At 43.3% G+C, this 26,122-nt stretch overlaps 1 protein-coding gene across 2 annotated transcripts in view; it reads right to left on the bottom strand.

Annotated features, from left to right (window-relative positions):
* The window catches only part of stxbp1a (syntaxin binding protein 1a), a 118,279-nt gene that overhangs the window by 7,600 nt on the left and 84,557 nt on the right, over positions 1–26,122 (bottom strand). For both annotated transcript variants that reach the window (XM_069890272.1, XM_069890262.1), the window contains exons 12-17: positions 12,440–12,505; positions 12,175–12,255; positions 9,237–9,375; positions 7,739–7,848; positions 5,997–6,098; positions 1,365–1,450 (exon numbers count right to left, since the gene is read on the bottom strand). In XM_069890272.1, coding sequence (XP_069746373.1) covers positions 1,365–1,450; positions 5,997–6,098; positions 7,739–7,848; positions 9,237–9,375; positions 12,175–12,255; positions 12,440–12,505 — 584 coding nt within the window. The remainder of the gene's footprint in view (positions 1–1,364; positions 1,451–5,996; positions 6,099–7,738; positions 7,849–9,236; positions 9,376–12,174; positions 12,256–12,439; positions 12,506–26,122) is intronic.

Consider the following 26,122-nt stretch of genomic DNA (forward strand, 5'->3'; position numbering starts at 1 on the left):
GATTCTCTAACTAGATACATTTTTCCATGGCTCTGTTTTTTATTGGCATCCTTTGTCCTGAGGTTATGCCCTCTTGTCTAGAATCCTCTACCATGGGAAACATCCTTGCCACATCTACTCGGTCCAAGTGTTTCAGCATTCAAAATGCCTCTATGACAGAGGTTCTCAACCTTTTTCTTTCCTCTGTATGATGGCATAGGGATTACTTAAAGTGGTATGTGAGTATGCAGATGATGCCGCTTTAGTTGCCCATTCAGAGCCAGCTCTTCAGCACTTGACGTCCTGCTTTGCGGAAACTGCCAAAATGTTTGGCCTGGAAGTCAGCCTGAAGAAAACTGAGGTCCTCCATCAGCCAGCTCCCCACCATGACTACCAGCCCCCCCACATCTCCATCGGGCACACAAAACTCAAAACGGTCAACCAGTTTACCTATCTCGGCTGCACCATTTCATCAGATGCAAGGATCGACAATGAGATAGACAACAGACTCGCCAAGGCAAATAGCGCCTTTGGAAGACTACACAAAAGAGTCTGGAAAAACAACCAACTGAAAAACCTCACAAAGATAAGCGTATACAGAGCCGTTGTCATACCCACACTCATGTTCGGCTCCGAATCATGGGTCCTCTACCGGCACCACCTACGGCTCCTAGAACGCTTCCACCAGCGTTGTCTCCGCTCCATCCTCAACATCCATTGGAGCGCTTTCATCCCTAACGTCGAAGTACTCGAGATGGCAGAGGTCGACAGCATTGAGTCCACGCTGCTGAAGATCCAGCTGCGCTGGATGGGTCACGTCTCCAGAATGGAGGACCATCGCCTTCCCAAGATCATGTTATATGGCGAGCTCTCCACTGGCCACCGTGACAGAGGTGCACCAAAGAAAAGGTACAAGGACTGCCTAAAGAAATCTCTTGGTGCCTGCCACATTGACCACCGCCAGTGGGCTGATAACGCCTCAAACCGTGCATCTTGGCGCCTCACAGTTTGGCAGGCAGCAACCTCCTTTGAAGAAGACCGCAGAGCCCACCTCACTGACAAAAGGCAAAGGAGGAAAAACCCAACACCCAACCCCAACCAACCAATTTTCCCCTGCAACCGCTGCAACCGTGTCTGCCTGTCCCGCATCGGACTTGTCAGCCACAAACGAGCCTGCAGCTGACGTGGACTTTTTACCCCCTCCATAAATCTTCGTCCGCGAAGCCAAGCCAAAGAATGTGAGTGGAAAGAAAAAGGTTGAGAATCACTGCTGTTGACAATCAAAATTAACAATGCAACACATTGGGCAAAATAGTTGAATTATTAAAATATGCCTTATTTACTTATCAACATGGACTTCAACAAGTTGTGCATGGAAATTTTACCTGACTGCAGTGGCACTGAAGGAAGCAGTAGAGCGGGCAGAAATGTATGGGTAATGCTTGGTCTCCAACTTGTCATCAATAGCATCCTGCAGGAGAAATGCATCGGAGAATAGTACTACAGCCCAGAATGACTGAAGCTTTATCATCATTTCTCAAAATCAGATTCTGTACCTAATTACTCATTTACAATTTCTTAGAAGAAGACAAATTCAATTAAGTTTTCTGAGAAGTGACAAAGATGGTTGATGACGTGAAGGCAAGTATGAGGTGTTGCATTTTGGAAAGTCAAATATAAGGGCAAAGTACACAGTTAATGCAATGACTCCTAAAAATATTGATGTGCAGATGGATCTGGGAATTCAGGTCTATAGGTCTTCAAAAGTGGCTGCACAAGTAGATAGGGTGGTGAAGAAGACCTATGGTGTGCTTGGCTTCAGTGGTTGGGACATCGGGCAGAAGAGTAAGGAAGACATAGAACCGTAGAACATTACAACACAGAAACAGGCCTATTTGGCCATTCAAGTCTGTGCCGAACCATTTTTTTGCCTAGTCCCACGGACCTGCACCCAGTCCATAGCCCTCCATACCTCTCCCATCCACACACCTGTCCAAATTCCTCTTAAATGTTCAAATTGAGCCCACATTCACAACTTCAGCTGGAAGTTCGTTCCACACCTCCACCACTCTCTGTATGAGGAAGTCCCCCCTCATGTTCCCCCTAAAATTTTCCTCTTTCACTCTTAACCCATGACCTCTGCTTTGTATCTCATCTACACTCAGTGGAAAAAGCCTATCTACATTTATTCTCATATCCCCTTCATTAAATACCTCTATCAAATCTCCCTTCATTCTTCTACACTCCACGGCTGGTGTCACAGTTAGCACAATGTCTTTACGGCGCCAGTGATCGGGACCAGGGTGCGAATCTCCCCATGTCTGCATGGGTTTTCCCCAGAGGTTCGGGTTTACTCCCACCCTTCAAAACAGACCGGGGGTGTAGATTAAATTGAGTGCAAATTGGGTGGCATGGACTCGAGGTCGGAAATGGCCTGTTACATTGCGGTATATCTATTTTTTTTTAATTATAAAGTCCTAACCTGTTTAACCTTTCCCTGTAACTCAGTTCCTGAGGTCTGAGCCACATCCAGTAAAACTTCTCTGCACCATATTGTTCCAGTAGTTAGGTGACCAGAACTGCATACAATACTCCACGTTCGGGCTCACCAACGTCTTATACAATTTTAACATAACACCCTAACTCCTGCACTCAATACTTTGATCTATGAAGACCAATATGCCAAAAGTTCCCTTTACAACCCTATCCACCTGTGACGCCACTTTCAGGGTATTATGTACCTGTATTCCCAGATCCCTCTGTTCTACTGCACTCCTCAGTGCTCTACCATTTACCATGTATGTCCTTCTTGGTTTGTCCTTCCAAATGTAACACCTCACACTTGTCTGCATTAAATTTCATCTGCCATTTTTCAGCCCATTTTTCCAGCTGGTCCAGATCCCTCTGCAAGCTTTGACAACATTCTTTGCTGTCCACAATACCTCCAATGTTAGTGTCATCTGCAAACCTGCTCCTCTAATTTACCACATTGTCATCCAGATCATTGACATAAAAGATGACAAACAACAATGGTCCCAGTACTGGCCCCTGAGGCACCACCACTAGTCACAGGCCTCCAGTCTGAGAAGCAATCATCCACCACTACTGTCTGTCTTCTCCCATCCAGCCATTGTCGAATCCAGTTCACTACTTCACCATGAATACTGAGCGTCTGAACCTTTCCGACTAACTTCTCATGCGGCACCCTGTCAAAGGCCTTACTAAAGTCCATGTAGACAACATCCACAGCCTTTCCTCTGTCAATCGGTTAAACATGACCTATCATGCACAAAGCCATGTTGACCATACCTAATCAGTCCCTGGCTATCAAAATAATTGTATATCCAATCTCTTAGAACAGTTTCCAATAATTTATCTACTAGTAATGTCAGGTTAGTAACTTCCAAGGTTACTTTTGGAGGCTTTTTGAACAAAGGAACAACATGAGCTACGCTCCAATCCTCTGGCACCACACCCGTGGCTAAGGACATTTTAAATATTTCTGCCAGAGCCCCTGCAATTTCTAAATATCGCAGCTATGTAAAATTTAGAGCAATAAACACAATACTCCAAGTGCCGCACTGCCTATTCTAGAAGGAAGTGGAGGCTTTGGAAAGGGTACATAATAGATTCACCAGAATGTTGGCTGGATTAGATAGAACCATAAGAATACTACAACAGGGAAACAGGCCCTTTGGCTTATCTAGACTATACTGAACTATTTATTCCATTGAGTCCCATCAACCTCCACCATCCATTCCCCTCCAATCCATGTACCTATCTAATCTTCTCCTAAATGTAGAAATCAAACCGGTATCCACCACCTCAGCTGGCAGCTCATTCCATACTCACCACCCTCTGATGAATAAGCCTCCCATGTTCTCCTGAAACATTTCACCTTAACCAATGTTCTCTAGTTTTTGTCTTGCCTAGCTTCAGTAGAAAATAGTTTAAAGGAGACATCGGGCAAGTTTTTTTTAAAACACACAAAACGATGCTGTCAAGGTAGTAGTACAATTGTTTAAGAGACTTGTAGAAAGACACATGAATATGCAGGGATTAGAGATTTAGTTTAACTTGGGAATCATGTTCAATGCTGACATCGTCGGCTGAAAGGCCTATTTTTTGTTTTGTACTGTTCTATGTTCTGGAGGGCTTCTTGCATCGATTGAACTCCATCTCCAGATAAAATGAGCCATGAAGCAAGGAACCTGATCACGTGGATTGAAGGTGTGGGTGTTGAAAAAAGACTTTAAAGGGCTGGTCATTTAAAAATGCTTAAAAATGAATAAATCCCTGGGGCACAATCCAGTGGACCTCATGAGAAGCAAGTGAAAGAATTGCAGTGACTCAAAGATATTTGTATTATCATCAGGCAGAGTTAAGGAGCCAGAACACTGGCTAATCTCATTCCTTTATTGAAGGACTGCAACACAAGTGAGAGTGACAGCCTGGACAGCCCATCATCAGTGGAGAGAACATTCTGAGTGAAGGGATCTAGCTGCATTTGGAAAGGCAAGGACTGGTTAGGGATGGTCAACATGGCTTTGTGGGTGGAAATTGTGTATCATGAGGTTTTAATCCAAAAGTTTGACAAGACCCTTTGTCGTAGCCCTGCACAGTAGGCTGGTCCAGAAGGTGAGGCCACATGATATACTGGGTGAACTGGCCAACTGGATACAAAACTGGCTTGGTGGTAGTGGAGGGATGTTTTCCAGATTGGAGTCCTGTGACCAAGTGGTGTTCTGCTGGGATCAGTGGTGGGTCCCGATATTCAGCTGTAGTAATAGTTTGAAGAACGTAGCCATAAACACAATCAGTGGGTTGAGCAGCATCTGTGGGAAGAAAAGAATGGTTTATGCTTTGGGTCAGAACCCTTCATCAAAACTGAGAGGACAGTGGGGAGAAACCCAATATAATGAGTAGAGGGTCGAAGGGGTTGGTCAGGGACACTCAATCTCTGTGCTCTGCTTTCTCAGTCTTGATGAAGGGTTCCAACACAAAATCTCATGATTCTTTTTCTCCTATTGATGCTGTTCACTTGCTGACTGCTTTTTTGTACCAGATTCTAGCATTTGTATTGTCTTGTATCTCTCTGGATGGTAATGTGTTTGGTTTGCTTCGTAAGTTTGTGGATGACATCAAAACTAATGTTGAAGAGGATTATCTAAGATTACAGCATTTGGTATGTTAAAGCAGGAAGGACTCATACAGAACACAGCAAGACCATAGAGGGTGTAGTAGAGATTTAGGTACATAGTTTGCTGAAAACAGCGACATAGATAGAGTGGTGAGGAAGGTGTTTGGTACACTTACCTTTGGAAGTTGGGACATAATGATACAAACATGCACAGCATTAGGAGTATGGTGTGCAGTTTTGATTGTCCAACTGTAGGAAGAACATTAAGCTGCAAAGGGTGCAGAAAAGATTCACCACGACATTACTGGAACTAAAGCTTTTAAATTATAATGAGAGCCTGGATGGACTGGGACTTCTTCCCTGGATTGTAGAAGGCTGACCAATTTTATGGAGGCTTATTAAATCCCAACAGCACAGAAAAGGATGAGGAGTCTAAAAGTAGCAGCACAGATTTAAGGTGAGAGAGATGATTTAAAAAGAATCTGAGGGGTAACTTTTTTCACAAAGAAGGTGGTGTTTTTATGGAATGAGCTACCAAAGAATCTGTTGAGGTTGGTACAACTGTGATTTAAAAAAAAGACATTTAGTTGGTCCTTGGATGGGAATGATTTAGAGGGAGATGGGACAAATTGGACTACTAGATGAGCTGGGGCAAAGGCCTGTTACTAGGCTGTATAATTCTGAATTGGATTTGAGCTTCGCCTATGAAAATAGCAATGCTCTGCAATTTGAAATAATTGTCCTCTTCAAAAACAATGAGTTCATCCTCCAGCTGAAATTGGACTCTGACTACTAAATTTCGTATTTCCAAGAGCATTCAAATGACCAAATGAATCTTGTTTTATTCATTGACTGAGCCAAACAGAAGCACACACACCTCCATGATGTCTTTGATGAGTGGTGTCCATCGAGACAGTTGGTAAGTCTGTTCACTGATCCGCTCTTTGCGTTCCGGCTTGTTCCTACGGCGCAAAGTTGACTAAACACAAAAACCAGAATGTGAATTTTCTTTTAACAATTTTGACATTTGACATTTTTTTGATAATATATATTTATAAGTTCCTCCGTGTTGAATAAATGTCTAATGCCACCTCAAGGTACTGACAGTACCTGATCAACCAGGTGAAAATTATTATTCGTGGAACCATGGAAATAAAACAACACACTTTAGAGCAGTCATTCTCAACCCTTTTTTTTAAAAATATGGTCCCCTTAGGACCCAGCTCAAAGCTTATGGACCCCCTTCCAAGTCAAGTTTAGTTGGTTTCTTCCATACTTTTCTCCCACCGACTGCACAAAAAAACCCAGAAATATTTAATGATTTCAGTCCATGGCCCCCGTTAAATGTGCTGTGGCTCCCAGGGGAGGGAGAGAGCAGGAGGTTATGGTTTCCATTGAGAATGGCTGCTTTAGAGGATTTCATAACCATTTTAAAAATGACTATGACCTAATCAATATTTTGCAACATTTGGTATACACTCTCCAGACTTGTTCCCTTTTCCCTACTTATGAATCACAGGATCTGAAATGTTATCATAAATATCCTTCCAACAAGCCCGCTCTCTTTCGAAGACCATGCAGCCTGCACTCTTTCGAAATGTACAATTCAGTCTGTATTTTCTGCCCAAATGTCTTGGTTATAAGCAGCTTCCTGCCCCTCCGCCACTCACCTACTCTCCGATGCCCTCGATTGCTATAACCCACCCCTGGGGTCCTGTGCCCTCTATAACTATCACCCGCCTGCTGGTCTATGGCTCGGTCACAACTCTCCCAACTGCTTACCACATCTGTGAGCGTCCTTTTCAGATGTTGAAGTTTGATTTGTGACAAAAAGGACCTTCATAGAAATATAAAATCAGCAGGGCTAAAATGATTATCTTCACCAGTAATGCCCTGAGCAATTATGTTTTGTTTCTTTGCTGACAACAGATATCTTTAGATCTAGTGTATGTCCCTTTATTTGAACATGATTAGATACTGCAATTTCACCCTCAACGTTGACACCATTTCAAGCCCATGATCAGTTAGCCCCAAGGTTTCATTCTGTGTCCATGCTACTCCCACATCAATTTACAGTTGCTGGTACCATTCATTCCTCCAACTCTGTGTACAACATTTTATGCAAACAAATCAAACATATTGCTCACTTCTACTAAGTGTTCATCACGGAACAAATTCTGGTGGACATTATCTGTCAGTGTAAGGAAAATCATCATGGGTTAGCATGGGGTTAGTGTAATGCTTGTTACAGCGCCAGCGACTGGGGTTCGAATCCAGTACTCCCTGTAAGGCCTTTGTATGTTCTCCCCATGTCTGCAGGAGTTCCCTCCGGGTGCTCCGGTTCCCTCCCACTATTCAAAAATGTACCGGGATGGTGGGTTAATTAAGTGTAAATGAGAGGCATAGGCTCATGGACCTAAGGGGGCTGTTACCATGCTGTCTGTCTAAATGTAAATTTAAATACATCCCCACTTAGAATTTTCAAAGTATAGGTGACATAATCTGATAATTCTGACATAACTTTGCCAACCATTAAAAAATTTGCATCTGGACAATCATAAAAATAATTTCCCAGCGATTAACTGAGCAAACAATTGACCAACTATTATTTGAACATACATCAGAGATGATGGGGATACCCAGATGAGCCATGTTGTTAATGATCTCACTGTCCTCGGGTGGAATCTGGGCATGCTGAATTAATTTGTTCAGGTTCTCTTCGGTGATTCCTAATTTACAACCAGAAAAAAAAAGATCAGCTGAACATGAAGTTATCATTAATTTGTAAAATAAAATCAGAAGTCATAAAACTTAGAATCCTCTACTCTTGCTGATATAACTGTTCAACAATCTTGCACATTTCAGAGGGGAGCACTGGAAGGTTTCTCAGAAACCAGGATTATCCTCACAGGAATATCTCTCATTCTGGTTGCTGCAGAGTGCTCTCTGGATCCTACTATTCCATTCTGACAGCAGCCCAATACTGTTAATTCTAATTTACCTTCCTGTTGTTTTCCTAATACATTAGTCTTTCACCATTCCAATGAACCACTCAGGTATGTATGCAGTACTTTCACTGCCCTGGAGTTCATTCTTTCTTCAGTTTGTTACAAACTGTGTAATTCAAATAGCTAGTAACATGCCTTTTTACTTCTTGATTCCACTGATGAAATTATAGAGAAGCTGATCCAATCTTGGCCACTCTCTCAAACTGAGGTAACATTGTTCCAACATTGAACCAACTCTGATCTGTTTGGCAGGACTCACATTTAACCATGCCATTTTCTCCATCTGCCATACAGCAGAAAATGAAGCACCTCGCCAATTAGTTCAATGGAAAACAGTTAAACTTTGATTCTAAAAAGCATGTCCTGGAAATCGGAATTAAAAACAGAACATTCCATCGAAACTCAGCAGCTTGGAAGCATCGGTGGAAAAACAGTTTCGTCAGATCGATCAAAGCACATTGAATTGAAAATTAATTCCATTACTCTCTCCACAAATGTTCACTTTATCTGATCTCACTATGCGTCATTTTAAGGATCACAGTTACAAGCTAGCAGACAAATCGTATATTAGAATTCTCACTCACCATTCTTTTTTTTAATAATTTTTTAAATTTTTCACACTGTGAACCATATCAACCAAAATATATACAAACGTTTCTCATTAAATATACACAGTGACATTTTCTCCTTTTTTTCCCCCCTACTCTCCCTCCCCGCTTCCCATCCCCTCCAAAACCAATATCCAACATATACAATACAATAAAACCATAAAACAATGTCTTCACACAATGAAAAATAAACAAGAAAAATGCGTCATCTATTTTTACACACTGAATCAAGTCTTTTTGTCTTCTTAACATTTTAGGGGGTGGAGGTCTGAGGTAAGCCCTCTCTGTTATGTTCCATGTACGGTTCCCAAATTTGTTCAAATAATGTGACTATTTTTTTAATTATATGTTATTTTTTCCAATGGAATAGATTTATTCATTTCCATGTACCATTGCTGTATTCTCAGACTCTTCCATTTTCCAAGCTGACATTATACATTTTTTTGCTACTGGCAAGGCTATCATAATAAATCTTTTTTTGTGTTTTATCCAAGCACTCACCATTCTTAAGGAAGATGTAGAGAAGGATGATGCGAATTTTATCATAAGTGGTGACATTGTTGTCCAGTAATATGGGAACAATAGCTCGCATTGGATCTTTTATTTTCTCTCCTTCGGCGTCAGTCCCCATGGCTAAATCCTAAACATAGACAACCCTTTATGATCATCAACTCATTATAGTACAGAAGAAGGTCATTTAGTTCAAGATCTGTGTGGTTTATACCATTTTCTAATTCCTTCATAACCATGCACATTCCTTCTTTATCTAGTTACTTTTTCAAAACTCCAATTGATATTTCTAGAACAAGTTACAGAAGAGGCAGCTGGGCCAGGTACTATTGCAATATTCAGGAAACATTTAGATCAACTATTTTATTCAGCTATGCCTCTGTTCCCCCCACCCCCCTCCATAGGGCTCTGCTCAAAGTTTATGGGCCCCCTTCCTTGTTTAGGTTTCTTCCTTTCTCCCTACTGACTACATAAAAAAATATTAAGAATATTTGTTATGTCAGGTGAAAAGAAAAGAAGGCTTTTACTTAAATATACCGTGGCCCCAGAGGTGATGGTGGTGGGGGGGGGGGGGGGGGGGGGGGGCGGAGTGTGTAGGTCTTCACAATTAAGAATAACTGATTTAGATGGATACGATACGTTTAACGTTTAGAGGGATATGGGCCAAATGCAGGAAGGTGAGTAGGACATTTTTGGTCGGCAAGGGGCCGAATGGCCTATTTCTATTCTGTATGACTTGAGATTCAGTGTGTCACCAATCTCCTGTCCACCTTGATCCTCCTATTATACAATGACCTCCGAAGAACAAACGAAATAGGAACAGGAGCTTGCCATCTGCCCATTTGAGCCTGCTCCGCCATTCAAAATTATGAGTGATCTGGTTGTGGACTCAGCTCCACTTGTCTGCCCATTCCCCATAACCCTTCATTTCCCTATTCTTCCACCTTTCCAGGTTTGCATACATTTAATGAGGCAGCCTCTACTGCTTTGTCCAGCAAAGAATTCCACAGATTCTCTGCATGAAGCAGTTCTTCCTTATCTCTGTCTGAAGCCACGAATCTTGAGGCTATGTCACCTCATTCTAGTCTCTCCTGCCAGAAGAATCAACCTGTCAGATTTTCTCTTGTATATTTATTTCATAATTTTACACGTCTCTAAAAGATCCCTCCCTCATCCTTTTAAACTCCATCAGTATAGAACATAATACAGGGCTTTCGGCCCACAGGGTTGTGCTGACCTAATGACCTACTCTAATTACTGCCCAGAATATCTGGACATAACCTCTCAGCTCCATGTACCTTTTAAAATATCCTATTGTTCCTATTGCCACCTCCAATGCCAGCAGTGCATTCCATGCACCCACTACTCTGCATGAAAAACATACCTCCTAGATCTCCCCAAGGTTAAGGTATTTACTCTCCAAAATCTTAAAACTTTTGTTAGCTGTTTCAGCCCTGAGAATATAATTTCAGGCTACTCAGTCAATAGGATCACTTCATCAATTCCAGAATCAAGCTGATGACCACCTGCCTGCTTTTTGCTCATATTTTGAAGAAGGGCTCAGGCCCGAAATGCCAGCTATACATCTTTACCACTTATGGATGCTGCGAGGCCTGCTGAGTTCTTCCAGCAGTTCATTGTTTTCACTCAATTCATGCTAAGACATGACCCCCAACTCCATGCGTCCTTATTCTATGCCGAAGCCTTTTGTGCAGCCATATTGAACGTCTTCTGGAAATCCGAGTATACGACTTCCACCAATTCCCCTCTTTCCATTGTGCTCATTATATGCTCAAAGAGCTCCAATAAATGAGCTAAACATGACTCGCCCTCTCATGACTCATCTTCCCTTTTTTTTTATTTGCTCTGTGTATTTTTGTTGCTTTTTAAAGTTTTCCTAATCCTTCAGTTTCCCACAACTCTTAGTCACATTTCAATGTTTAAAATGAGCCTTCCCCTCTCTTTAATACTACCCGCCTTCCTTCCTTCCCCTTTTTTAGTTCTAAAGCAGGGTTCTCACCTGAAATGTTGATTCCATAGATGCTACCCAACTCACTGAATTCTTCATGCAGTTTGTTTTTTAGCTCTTTATTTTCTCTGTGTACACTTTGCTTGTTAATTTTAGTTAAACTCTATCATTTTAGCCCCCGATTATATAATTTATGTCTCCGCTCCATCCTCAACATCCATTGGAGCGCTCACACCCCTAACGTCGAGGTACTCGAGATGGCAGAGGTCGACAGCATCGAGTCCACGCTGCTGAAGATCCAGCTGCGCTGGATGGGTCACGTCTCCAGAATGGAGGACCATCGCCTTCCCAAGATCGTATTATATGGCGAGCTCTCCACTGGCCACCGTGACAGAGGTGCACCAAAGAAAAGGTACAAGGACTGCCTAAAGAAATCTCTTGGTGCCTGCCACATTGACCACCGCCAGTGGGCTGATAACGCCTCAAACCGTGCATCTTGGCGCCTCACAGTTTGGCGGGCAGCAGCCTCCTTTGAAGAAGACCGCAGAGCCCACCTCACTGACAAAAGGCAAAGGAGGAAAAACCCAACACCTAACCCCAACCAACCGATTTTCCCTTGCAACCGCTGCAATCGTGTCTGCCTGTCCCGCATCGGACTGGTCAGCCACAAACGAGCCTGCAGCTGACGTGGACTTTTTACCCCCTCCATAAATCTTCGTCCGCGAAGCCAAGCCAAAGAAAGAAAAAGAAAGAAAAAAATATAATTTATGGAATAACTAGATATTTGTTAGATTTCATATGCTTTCAAGGAGTACAGTCAACCCAATGACATGGAAATAAATGCCAACATCATGATTGCGAGCTCAGTAACCCAACCAACACTGAATATTTCAGCTTGTGCTTTATCAAAATCACTTGTCCTACCTATAATTTATGCGTAACCAATCTCGAGCATCTCACCTGTTCAACTCGACACAGTTTATCAACAGTGCCCTGATAATGTTTCATACAGTCCTCTGCAAGGTGAAGGTGTGTGGAGTACTGAAAGATGAAAATGGACATCGATGAACAGAATGGAATTGAATTCTTCAATATCATTTTTCTTCACATTCACAGAATTTCTTCACAATATCATTGTGAGAACTGCATCATTAACGAGGGAATTATTCAGGGCAAAAATCCTGTTCTTTAATTCCGTGAGCATTATTATTAGGAGTATTAATACCTTGCTCAGTTCTTTCTGATACTGCGGCATCTTCTTCAGCATCTGGGACAAATCCCTCATGGTTGTCTGCAATGAGGATAAATGTAATTAGTTTATTACACCAACTGTCGAAACCCCAAATGTCCGCATTTCACAACTCGCTGCCACATGGAGATAATTTCCCCAAGTTCTCAATTTTTAAAAAAATCTTTATTTATAAGATAGAAAATACAGATAGAAAATAAAACTAAAACCCTACAAAATACATAATATCTCCACTACTACTCACCACCACCCCCCACCCCCAACATCCCACCCCTAACTACCCCTTCGAAAAGAGCCAAAAACATATATTGGTTAATTATCCATTGCTGTGGAGTGTTCCAAACCCTTAACATCTTCAAAAAGAAAAAGCTTTTATGGTATATCCAAACCCCTTCATTTCAAATATGGAGTCCACAATTTTAATAAAAAAGGAATAATTATTATGTAAATTATATGTTATCTTTTCTAAATAAATATAAGATCTCAACTCATGATGCCATCTGTGATTTCCTGGCTCCAGCCAAAGCCAGGTGAATAAATGCAATTTAAAATTTGTCCAATCTTAAACCCATTGTTAAAGTTGTAGTATAACCCATTAAAAAAAGTAATGGATCAAGTGTTAACTTGAATTTGAAAAATCTTCCAAAAACTCCGTAATTCTTTCCCAAAAAGGTTCAACTTTTTCACAGGTCCAAACTGAATGTCGAAAAGTACCGATCTGTTTTCCACAACGAAAGCACGAATCCGAAGAACGAAAGCCATATCTTTCCCAAGTTCTTCATCTGATCTCATCATCTAGAGCCAGCTGACCAATTATACAGTAAATAAAAGTATAAAAGCAGAAGAGCATTCATTGGCTGAACATTTCAGGATGAAACTACTCTCCAAAACACTGGTCAATGAAGGTTTTGCCTTCCTGAATACTTTTTGGGTGTAAATTATGGATTTCGGACTGCTGAACATGAAAACTATCTTAAAATGTTCCTTTTTTTTTAGATATAACCTTTTTTTGTGATTTCTTGTCATAATTTAAGTCTACTGGTATATCGTCAATGAAGCAAGCTGTTTTGGTCAGTCCAAGCAGGCCCGGCCATGCACTCAGTACAGGTGCTATACAAATATTACCTTTGGCCTGGGGATGCTTGGATGGTATTTAAAGATGTTGTTGAGAATTTTCTTGGCAACTGCAGAGCACCAAACTTCATCCAGCTGATTGACAACATGCTTTCAGCAGACAAAACCATGAACCGCAACATGTCATTGAAAATTCATTTTATGCATTCGCACTTGGACTTCTTCCCTGCTGATCTTGGTGACAAATGTGGTGAGAGGTTTCACCAGGACATTGTGACCATGAAAATGTGGTATCATGGTAAATAAAATCTATCAATGCTGGCCCACTATTGTTGGGCATTGACATGAAAGGCATCAGATGCTGAATACAAACAAAAATCTGTGCCAAAACATTTTTAGGTCAGTTGAACTAACACAATGTGTCAACATCATTTTGCGATTAAACAAGATAAATTCAATAAAAGTTGATTAAATTTTTCTCCAACTTCCTAAATGATACACCAGATCTGTGTCCAGCTTGAGGTTGTCTATCATAATCCCCAATTGTCCAGTGACATTAACAACAAAATTCAGTGATTGTCTGATCCTGGAATTCATTAGAGCAAGCAGGTAGCTCCTAGTTCAAAACAAACACATCACTGGAAAGCACCTCACAAACATACACTTGTTAAATCCACACCTAGCCACCTGCGTGCACACACCGACGCGCACAAACACTGACGGACAAGCACACACACAAAAGCACACATAAAGGCCACTTATTCCCTCAAAAAACTGGTGAGACTGCTGGAGCTGCTGTCATGGCAGTGCTGTTGATGGCGCAGACCCGCGGGGAGTGGAGTCGGCTCTGTATAGACTTTAAACAGGCTGTAAAGTGGGCCAACGTCAGTTTTATTTAAAAATACTGCAACCACAGGGTCTTTGCCCAAGATGCCAGCGTCTACGATCGGCAGCAGCCACGATAGGTTACAGACTCTGGGGAAGCAGAAGACTGACAAAGGGCCCTCCCCCCCCCCCCCCCCCCGTTTAAGTTGACCCATGGGACAGTGACCACAGCAGTGAACCAGTGAGGGGCTCTGAGGCTGAATAACACATAAGCAATGGGCTGTTGGTGACTCAAGGTGAGGAAGCCTTGCAGGCTGTGGGCTGCTGGTGACTGCAGTCAAGGGATTCACACCAGGCTGTGGACTGCTGCAGACTGGCTCAAAACTGGCTGAATGGGTACCAAGTATCAGGACTGGGGTGCAAGTAGGTGCCGAAGGATTCCTGATCGTGTCAGAGATTCGGCTCTGGACCTTGGGCTGCTGATGGTTTGGACTGGGCTCTGTGTGGCCACGGAAGAAATGGAAGCGAATTCATAGACACTTGGTGTCTCTGAGGGGACTTTTTTTTAACACTGTTTTTAATGCATGACAATAAGTTGAATCTTGAATCATCCCTAAGACAACATTCATATGATCTTTGCATCATGTTTTACACTAACTCCATGTCATTTAATTTCTTAATACTCAAAAATATATTCATCTTTGCTTTGAATCAGCTCAGCAGCCTGATAATAGAGAATTCAAACGATACGTCACACTCCAGGCAAAGGAAATCAAAGAAATGTTGCTACTGTTTGCGATTTTAACTTCCCCATCATTAACTGGGAATGTCAAAGTGTTAGGGGATGAGATGAACGTTCCAAAGTGTCCAAGAGAACTTTCTCCAGCAATATGTGGATAAGCCTGCTAGGGAAGTGACAATATTGGACTTTGGACTGGGGGAGAATGGCAGTCTTGTAACTGAGAAATCAATAAGGGAACACTTTGGGGCCAGCAAACCCAATTCTATTAGCTTTAAGATATAGTATAACTCCGATTATCTACAAGGGTCAGGACCGGATAAATTAAATTTTTGGAAAACAGGTCATTTTTAAAAACAGTCCAGTAGCAACAGCAAATCACTTGCAACAGTGTTTAAACAATAAACAAGGAAAGGCTTCTGAAGCATTAAGCAATGTTAAATTCTCACCAAAAAAACAACCTGGACAAAATAAGATTTTTTTAAATTGAATTTTTCTCAACCTGTAACTTTAGTTCAGCTACGAAAAAAAATTGGAGAACTGAGGACTTCTGATTATTTCGGACATCCTCAGTTGTCCAAAATTTATCAGAGGCGAAATTATGTCATTTCAGCTTCAAAATTCTTCAGATAAATGAGGATTTCTGATTTTCTGAAATTCTCAACTATCAAAAAATAATTCGGAGCCGAACAGACGTTACTTCCGGGTCCAAATATGAAATTTCAGATAACTGAGGATTTTGGATAATCTGAGTTGTAGTGAGGTTAACATCCTAAATTGGGACAAGGCCAATTTCGACAAGATTAAGCAAGTTATCCAAGTTGATTGGACGCAAATGTTAGATTTTAAGAGTGTAATATTGAAGGTCCAGGATGTACATGTTCCCAGGAAGATAAAGGGCAGGAATTGCAAGGAAATAAACCATGAGTTTCAAGATTAGAAACAAGGCATATATCAGACACAGGCAGACAGGTTTGAGCGACTCCCTTGAGGAGTTGAAGGAACAGAGAACCATAATGAATAGGGAAATAAGGAGGTCTAAAGGAGTATTTGAGATGGTTTTGCAGACAGTGTAATGGAGAATCCAAAATATTTATTAAGTATATTAAGAACAAAATGATTACGAGGGAAAGAATAGGTCACCTTAAAAATCAAGAGAGTCGTCTAATTGTAGAAGCTGAGGAGATAAACCACATGACAATTACACCATGGAAACAGGCCATTTTGGTCCTTCTAGTCCACACTTCACTAAGTACTTTTCTCTAGTCCCACTTACCTGTACCCTGCTCATAACCCTCCATTCCCCTCCATCCAATCCAATTTTTCCTTAAATGACAAAATTGACCCCGCTGCCACTACTTCTCCCAGAAGCTCATTCCACAGCGACCACTCTCTGAGTAAAGAAGCTCCCCCTCATGTTACTTTTTCCCCTTAGCTCCCAAATTATGATCTCTTGTTTCAATCTCTCCTACTGTCAATGGAAAAACACCTATCCACATCAACTCTATCTATCCCCCTCATAATCTTAAATACCTCTATCAAATCCCCCCTCAACCTTCTATGCTTAACAGAACCAGAACTATCAATAAAAGAATTATATAAGAAATTGAAGGAATATGGAGAAGTGTCGGGTTACAAGATAAACGTAAATAAAAGTGAAGCAATGCCTATGAATAATGCGGATTTCTCAAAATTTAAGAAGGAATCACCATTTAGATGGCAAATGCAAGCAATAAGATACCTAGGTGTACAAATAAACAAAAATCTCGGCCAACTATATAAACTCAATTATTATCCACGAATGAAAAAATTACAGGACGATTTAGAGCATTGGAAAGATTTACCACTAACACTAATAGGAAGGATAAACTGTATTAAAATGAACATTTTTCCAAGGATATTATACTTATTTCAGGCATTGCCAATACAACTGACAGAGAAATTCTTCAAGGAGTTAAAGAAAATAATAAGGAAATTTTTATGGAGAGGGGGGAAACCGAGGATAGCACTAGATAAATTAACAGAATGGTATAAACAAGGAAGCTTACAACTGCCAAATTTTAAAAATTATTATAGAGCCGCTCAATTAAGATACCTATCAGATTTTTATCAAACAAGGGAAAAGCCAGATTGGACGAGATTAGAATTAGATAAAATAGGGGAAAAGATACCTGAACACATATCATATAAATGGGATGAAAAATTGGTACAACATAGAAGTTCTCCAGTATTACATCATCTCCTCAATATTTGGAAGAAGATTCATGTAGAAAGAAATAAAACAAATTATCAATTACCAAAACTAATATTGACGCAAAACAAGTTACTCCCTTTTACAATAGATAACCTTTCCTTTAGAGAATGGGAAAAAAAAGGGATTAAAAGAATAGAAAATTGTTTTTCAGGAAATAGATTCTTATCCTTTGAACAAATGAAAGATAAGTACAATATAACTCAAGATACAGCGCTGGCATATTACCAATTGAGATCCTACTTGAAGGATAAATTAGGAAGCAGCTTGAGTTTGTCAGAGGGAAGTAACCTTGAATATGTGATTACAGATACAATGTTAATCAAAAGATTTATAACAAATATGTATATTAAACTGCAAGAAAAGGAGAATGAGGAAACAAATGGTAAAACTAAACAAAAATGGGAACAAGATTTAAATATAAAGATAAAAAAGGAAACATGGGAGAAGTTATGCTCCGGAACAATGAGAAATACAATAAATACGAGGTTACGTATGATACAATATAACTGGATACACAGGCTATACATTACACCTCAAAAGTTAAATAAATGGGACCCAACAGTATCTGATAGATGTTTTCGATGTAAAAAAGAAATGGGAACAACAATTCATGCAATCTGGACATGTGAGAAAGTAAAAAAATTTTGGGAAGATCTAAATCAGATATTAAATAAAATAACAGAAAACAATATACCAAAGAATCCAGAGATCTTCCTCCTAAGTAACATAAAAAATAAAGAATTTGGAATTGATTTGGAGGATGCACAAAAAAGATTTGTTAAGATAGCTCTAGCCGTAGCAAAAAAAATGTATTATGTCAACCTGGAAATTGGAAGATAATTTGAAAATACAACAATGGTATATAGAAATGAATAAATGTATTCCATTGGAAAAAATAACATATAGTTTAAGAAATAATATTGAAATATTCAAACAAATTTGGGAGCCTTACATTAAATACAATAGCGAAAACCTACCGGGGACAGTCATTACCTAAGTTAATGGAAGGAAAAGGAAATGAAAAGAATGGACTCAGTAGAATTTCTGGTGTATTTTTATTGAATGACAACATTGTCTGACTAGTTTAATGTATCCTAGAATGTATACCTTAAATGGACGGGAGGGGGGAGGTAGGGAGGGTGGGATGGGAGGAGGGGGGGGGAGAAAATGGCACTGTATATGTGTGAAAAGTAAAAAGTGTGTACCATGGTTAATGTGATTTATGGTGTGAAAAATAAAAAATTTAAAAAAAACAAAAAAAACAACCCTTCTATGCTCCAAGGAATAAAGACCTAACTTGCTCAATCTTTCTTTGAAATCTAGATTCTGAAATGTTAGGTCTGCTTTGTTCATGAATGAGTGAGACAAACACCAGACTGAGTCGAAATCAGGGTTCTTTGTTCTTTATTACCGGATTGTAACACTTGCGACTAACGATGTTAGTCGGAGAATGCATTCTGCCGTTATCAGCAAAATGATGATTTTTTATACCCTTGGATACGTGCTTAGAACATCATCATATCATTACTTGTCCAATGACTAAAACTGTTGCTATCCTTTCCCTGCTAGCTTCCTGCCTCTCAATCCATCAATGTCTCTCTTATCTTGTAAGTACAAGGATGCATTCACATCTTGTTACAGCCCTGCCCATTCCCATCTCATGATGTTTTACCTAACAGGAGTACAAGGACACCTCCCCTTCTTGTTACAGCCCTGTACAGGGTAACTCCTTACACATTCCCATCTCATGATGTTTTACCTTACAGAAACCCAGGTAACATTTTCATAAATCTTCTCTGCACTCTCTCTACCACGTTGATTCAGTGACCAGAACTGCATTCAGTACTTAAATTTCGCCTCACCAATGCCTTGAACAGTCTCAACATCACTGTATTCTATGCTTTGATTTATAAAGGCCAGCACACTAAAAGCCTTCTTCACCACCCTATCCACATGAGATTCTACCTTATCACCAGCCTCTAGCTTGACAAATAGTTACCACTACAACTCTCTGGTATCTCCCTTCCAGCCACTGTTGAATCCATTTGACTATGTGTGGTGGTATACCACCGGCCTACTGCGGGGGGCAACCTCTGTTCCTGCAGGAGTGTAAGGGGACAGGACAACACTTGGCTGGCTGCCAATCAGTCGACGATCAAGCCCCACCTGGTAGGGTGTCAATCACCCTCCGGGATATAAGACTGCGCCGGCCTCCAGAGGCCTCACACTGAGATGTTGCAGCCACAGCCAGCCTGGCTCTGTCGAGGTTTTTGTGGATTAAAACCTGTTGTTCAGTCTTTGCCTTGTGTGTGTCTGATTCTGTCTAACAGTGCACCACAATTTAATCCACAAAATTTTCCCACGCCTGCCATGGAAAAACTTCTGAGCGCAGGGAGCCTCGAGGTTGATCCACACCACCCGGAAGCCCAGACACGCTTCAAGATCTGGCAGCATGCGGTCGAGGCAATCATCGAGGCACACGAGGGCGACATCCTGGACTCCAATCGGAAGTGGTTAGTCCTACTCTGGTCAAAGCTGGGTCCCCACGCCTTCCAGGTAACCAAAGGCTGCTCCACGTACAAAAGCACAATGGACATTCTCGAGAACTTGTACAAGCCGCTCGTGAATGCGGTCTGTGCAAGGTACCTCCTCAACACCCAAACCCAGCAACCCGGGGAGACAGCTGAGTCTTACCTGGGACACTTCCGAGAGTTGGCCCGACCGTGTCTGGCTGAACGCCGGGGTAGGTGTAGAGGAGGTCGAGATGCTGATCTGGGATGCCTTCGTCCGAGGGCTACGCTCGAGGGCCATCCGGCAGAAGCTGCTGGAAGACAACATCTATGCCCTAACCAGGACTGTGGAAGTGGTCCAAACCCTGGAAGCAGCAGCACTGCACATCAAAGCCTTCAATTCCAGGTTCCCCAGGCTCCCTCATGGCCCTCTCACACTGCAGCTGCAGCCCCAGGCAGAGCCAGGGAGGAGAACGTCGGTGCGGCAGGCACCCGGCACCCCTGTAAGTACTGTGGGTCCTGGTGTGGGTCAGATCGACGATCATGCCAAAACTGCCCAGCTAGAAACCAGTATTGTTCCTGATGCAGCAAGAAAGGCCACTTTGCAAAAGTGTGCCTCTCTATGACCTTCCTACCTCCTCCGCGGATCCCCCCACGTGTGCATGCCAGGCGGTGCCATTATCCCCGTGGCGACTTCCTCCTTTCCCGACTTCGACCGTGCAACATCCAGCCCTGCCAGCAACCGTTGCACCGTGTGCCCCGAGCATCTGCAGCAGCCCTCATCCTCGCCGCTCGATAAGAACTACAGTGATGTCACTTCCAGCTCATGGTGAGATGTCACTTCCGGCTGACATAATGACATCACTGCCACTGGCCGTGATGACATCACTTCCCCTGGTGCAGCGAACACGGTTGGGGAAGGAGGCCAGCCACGCAGCGACTCCCCACATGCCACCGCCATCTTGGGCCAGGCAGCGCCCGACACGGAGGGCCCCCGACGACATTGGGAATGATGTGGTCAACACGGGCGATGACCCTGCGGCCTCTCCACACTGCACATCACCCCTCCGGCGCTCTTTCCACATCTTGCACTAGGCTGCAAGCCGATCGCCACCAGAAGTAGGCGCTATTGCGCTGCAGACAGGGACTTCATCAAGGCAGAGGTGCAGCAACTCCTTGCGGAAGGCATTATAGAGCCCAGTAACAGCCCTTGGAGAGCCCAAGTCCTGGTGGTCAAAGGGGGAAGTAAGCCAAGGATGGTCGTGGATTACAGCCAGACCATTAATCGGTACACCCAGCTGGATGCCTACCCCCAGCCGAGGATCGCCGACATGGTCAATGAAATTGACCACTACTGGGTTTTCTCCACGATTGACCTAAAGTCACCCTATCACCAAATCCATATCCACCTGAAGAACAAGCCCTACACTGCCTTTGAGATGGACGGGAGCTTATACCAGTTACGCCGAGTTCCTTTTGGGGTCACGAACAGGGTCTCCATCTTCCAGTGGGAGATGGATCGCATGGTAGACTGGCACAAGCTGAAGGCAACGTTCCCATATCTGGATAACGTCACTATCTGCAGCCGTGACCAGCAGGACCTCGTTGCTAACCTGGAAAGATTCCTCCAGATGACCGTGGAGCTGAACCTCACTTACAACAAGGAGAAGTGTGTGTTCAGCACCACCCGCTTCTCCATCCCGTGGTACATCGTGGCCCATGGAGTCGTCGGCCCAGATCCGGAAAGGATGTGCCCGTTAATGGAGTTACCCCTTCCCCCCCACGCTAAAGGCCCTCCGCAGGTATCTGGGCCTGTTCTCTTATTACTCGCAGTGGGTCCCTCACTTCTTGGACAAGGTCCGTCCACTGGCTCAAGCCACAGCTTTTCCTCTCCCACCTGAGGCGCAGACAGCCTTCTCATGCATCAGGCAAGACATCGCGGACGCCACAATGCAGGCTGTGGATGAGGACTCCCCCTTCCAGGTGGAGAGCGATGCCTCTGAGTTGGCCCTTGCTGCTATCCTCAAGCAAGGAGGGGGGGGGGGCGCCCCATCACCTTCTTCTCCAGGACCCTCCATGGTTCCAAGCTAGGGCACTCCACCATTGAAAAGGAGGCCCAGGCGATTGTGGAAGCGGTCTGCCACTGGCGCCACTACCTGGCCATCAGGAGATTCATGCTCCTCATGGACCAGTGGGCCATGGCATTCATGTTTAACACTACCCACAAGAGCAAGATAAAGAACGACAAGATCCTGCGCTGGAGAGTCGAGCTAGCAACCTACAGCTACGACATCCAGTACCGCCCCGGGAAGTTTAACGACTCCCCTGATGCTCTCTCTGGCACCTGTGCATCTATGCATGACGACAGGTTGCAGGGATTACATGAGTCCCTCTGCCAGGATCACCTGGTTGTACCATTTCGTTAAGTCCCAAAATCTGCCATACACCATCAGGGACGTCAGGAACATGACCGAGGCCTGTCGGGTCAGTGCGGAGTGTAAACCCCATTTTTTCCGGTTCCCCCCACCCCCCCACCCGCCCCCAGGCCCATGTTGTAAAGGCTACTTGGCCTTTCGAGCATCTCGTCATGGACTTCAAAGGGCCCCTGCCTTCCACGAACCGAAACGTCTACTTCCTCATGATAGTGGACGAGTACTCACGCTTCCCTTTTGCCATCCCTTATCTGGACACCTCCATGGCCACCATCATCAGGGCTTTGGGGCAGATTTTCACCATGTTTGGCTACACCGCCTTCATCCACAGCGACTGGGGGTCTAGTTTCATGGGCGATGAGCTGCGTCAGTACTTGATGGCGAGGGGTATCACGACCAGATGCACGACAAGCTATAACCCAAGAGGCAACGGGCAAGTGGAACGCAAGAATGGGGTGGTCTGGAAGTCAGTCCTCCTGGCTCTCAAGTCAAAACGGTGGACTGTTGAATTCTGGCAGGACACCCTGCCCGAGGTGCTCCATGCCATTCGGTCACTGCTGTGCAGGGCTATCAACGAGACCCCTCACGAACACCTGTTCTCATTCCCCAAGAGGTCGGCAACTGGAATGTCACTCCCAGCATGGCTCACGTCCCCGGGGCCAGTGCTTCTGCATAAGCATGTAAGGACACACAAGGCCGAAGCCCTGGTGGAGCAGGTTTTCCTCCTTCATGCAAACCATAACTACGCTTATGTTAGGTTTGGCAGTGGCAGGGAGGACACCAGCAGAAGCACCCACCACACCACGCCACTCTCCAACCCAGGACGACGCTGACCGGGCATACATCTCCGTCCCCATGTAGCTATGGGGCACGCAGAACCTCCTTGACCACCAGGGGCCCACTTCAGCCTTAGGAGACGAACCCACCCCCCCGAACCCATCGAATACAACCCACATACATCGACCCCAGGCCCCCTGGCCACCCCTCCATGTGGCACCATACCAGCCACACACACCCCTGCCGCCAGCCCCCCCCACTTCCCCTCTGACCAATGACAGTCCTACAACGGTCACAGAGACCCCGGCGGCCGCCAAATCATCTCGACCTGTAAATATTTTATGTACATAATAGGTACAATTCCTTGTTACTGCCCCCCACTCCGGGACAATTTTAAAGAAGGGGGTGAATGTGGTGTTACACCACCGGCCTACTGCAGGGGGAAACCTCTGTTCCTGCAGGAGTGTAAAAGGACAGGACAACACCTGGCCGGCTGCCAATCAGTCGGCCTGAATGGATCAAGCCCCACCCAGTCGAGTGTCAATCACCCTCCGAGATATAAGACTGCGCCGGCCTCCAGAGGCATCACACTGAGTTGCTGCAGCTACAGCCAGCCTGGCTCTGTTGAGGTCTTTGTGGATTAAAGTCTGTTGTTCAGTCTTTACCTTGTGTGTGTCTGATTCTGTCTAACAGCACACCACACTATGTCAACATTAATACCTAGTGCACGAACCTTCCTAACCTTCCATGCGGAACCTTTTCAAAGGCCTTACTGAAGTCCACATAGACAACATCCACTACTTTCCCTTCATCAACATTCCTAGTCACCTCTTCAAAAAATTCAACAAGATTGGTCCAACATGACCTTCCATGCACAAACCCATGTTGAATATTCCTGATCAGACCCTGTCTCTCCAGATACTTATATATACTATCTCTAAGAATGCTTTCCATTAATTTACCTACCACAGACGTCAAACTTACTGGCCAATAATTGCTAAGCTTACTATACCCGTCTCTAATGACATTTGAAAAACCACTGTCAGAGCTGCTGGTATTTCCTCACTAACTTCTCTCGGGAAAATCCTGTTGGGACCTGGAGACATCCACCTTTATATGCTTCAAAAGCTCCAATACTTCCTCAATCACTACAGTCTCCATAATTACCCTCTTTGCTTCCTTTACCCCCTACAATTCAATCTCCTTCTCCTTCGTGAATATCGAAGAAAAGAACTTGTTCAAAATCTCCCCCATCTCTTTTGGCTCCACACACAGTTGTCCACTCTAATTCTCTCAGGGACCAATTTTATCCCTCACTCTCCTTTTGCTATTAACATATCTGTAGAAATCCTTTTGGATTTATTTTCACCCTGCTTGCTATAGCCACCTCGTATCTTTTTTAGCTTTTCTAATTTCTTTCTTAAGATTCTTTTTACATTCAAGGTATTCTCCGAACATCTCCTTTATTCCATGTTTCTTATATTATTGTAGGTCTCCCTCTTTTTTCAAACCAAGTTTCCAATATCCCTTGAAAACCATGGCTTTCTCTGGTTTGACCCTGCCTTTTAACCTAATAAGAACATAAAGATTTATGGGGATGATTTTAAATGAATATTTTGTGAATGTGTTCATTGTGGAGTACGATAACCAGGTGTGGGAGGAGAAGGTGGCAACTAAAGATGGCCTCAGGCATCGCGGATAAATCTCCATGTCCAGACCATTGTGGAAAGGCAGGAAGGAAATTATTGAGGCTTTGACAGCCATTTGTAACTTATTGCTGAGAATGGGAGGTTCCAAAAGACTGGAGAATGCCAAAAGGTGGTGCCTAAATTTGCAGATGACACAAAGATTGGAGGTACAGTGGGCAGCGAGGCAGACTTCCAAAGGTCACAGCGGGATCTGGACCAACTAAAAAAAATGGGGTGCAAAATGGCAGATGGAATTTCATGTAAACAAGTGTGAAGTGCTTCACTTTGGAAGGACAAACCAAGGTAAGGACATAATGGTAACTGGTAGAGCACTGAGGAGTGCAGTAGAACAGAGGGATCTGGGAATACAGGCATACAATTCCTTAAAAGTGGTATAGGGTCATATCAAGATTTGTGGCACATTTGCCTTCTTAAACCAAAGAATTGAGTGTAGGAATTGGGATATTATGGGAAAGTTGTACAAGACGTCAGTGAGGCCAAATTTGGAATATTGTGTGCAGCTTTGGTTACCTAACTACAGGAACTTGAAGAACTGAGTAACATAGAATGCTACACACAGTGCAGGCCCTTCTGCCCTCAATGATGTGCCGACCCATATATTCCTTAAAAAATACTAAACCCTCCTTACCCTGTAACCCTCTATTCATCTTCCATCCATGTACCTGTCTGAGTCTCTTAAATGCCCCTAATGTTTCAGCTTCCACAACCATCCCTGGTAAGGCATTCCAAGGACCCACAACTATCTCTGTAAAAAAAAACACCCCTGATGACTCCCTTAAATTTCCCTCCCTTCACTTTGTACAGATGCCCTCTGGTGTTTGCTATTCATGCCCTGGAAAAAAGGCACTGGCTGTCCACCTTATCTGTGCCTCTTATAATCTTATAGCCCTCTATTAAGTCTCTTCTCATCTTTCTACACTCCAAAGAGAAAAGCCCCAGCTCTGCTAACCTTGCCTCATAAGAATTATATTCCAATCCAGGCAACATCCTGGTGAGTCTCCTCTGCAACCTCTCCATAGTTTCCACATCCTTCCTATATTGAGGTGACCAGAACACAATACTCCAATGTGGTCTCACCAGAGATTTGTAGAATTACAACATGATCTCTTGACTCCTGAACTCAATCTCTTTATTAATGAAGCCCAATATCCCATAGGCTTTCTTAGCTATTCTATCCACCTGCATAGCAACCTTGAAGGATGTTCGGATTTGGACCCAAAGTCCTTCTGCTCATCCGCATTCCTAAGTAAATTACCGTTAACTCGGTCTTCTGGATTGTCCTTCCAAAATGCATCACCTCACACTTATCTGGATTGAACTCCATCTATGACTTTTCCAC

The sequence above is a fragment of the Narcine bancroftii genome, chromosome 1 (assembly GCF_036971445.1).
Source record: "Narcine bancroftii isolate sNarBan1 chromosome 1, sNarBan1.hap1, whole genome shotgun sequence".
Lineage (NCBI taxonomy): Eukaryota > Metazoa > Chordata > Chondrichthyes > Torpediniformes > Narcinidae > Narcine > Narcine bancroftii.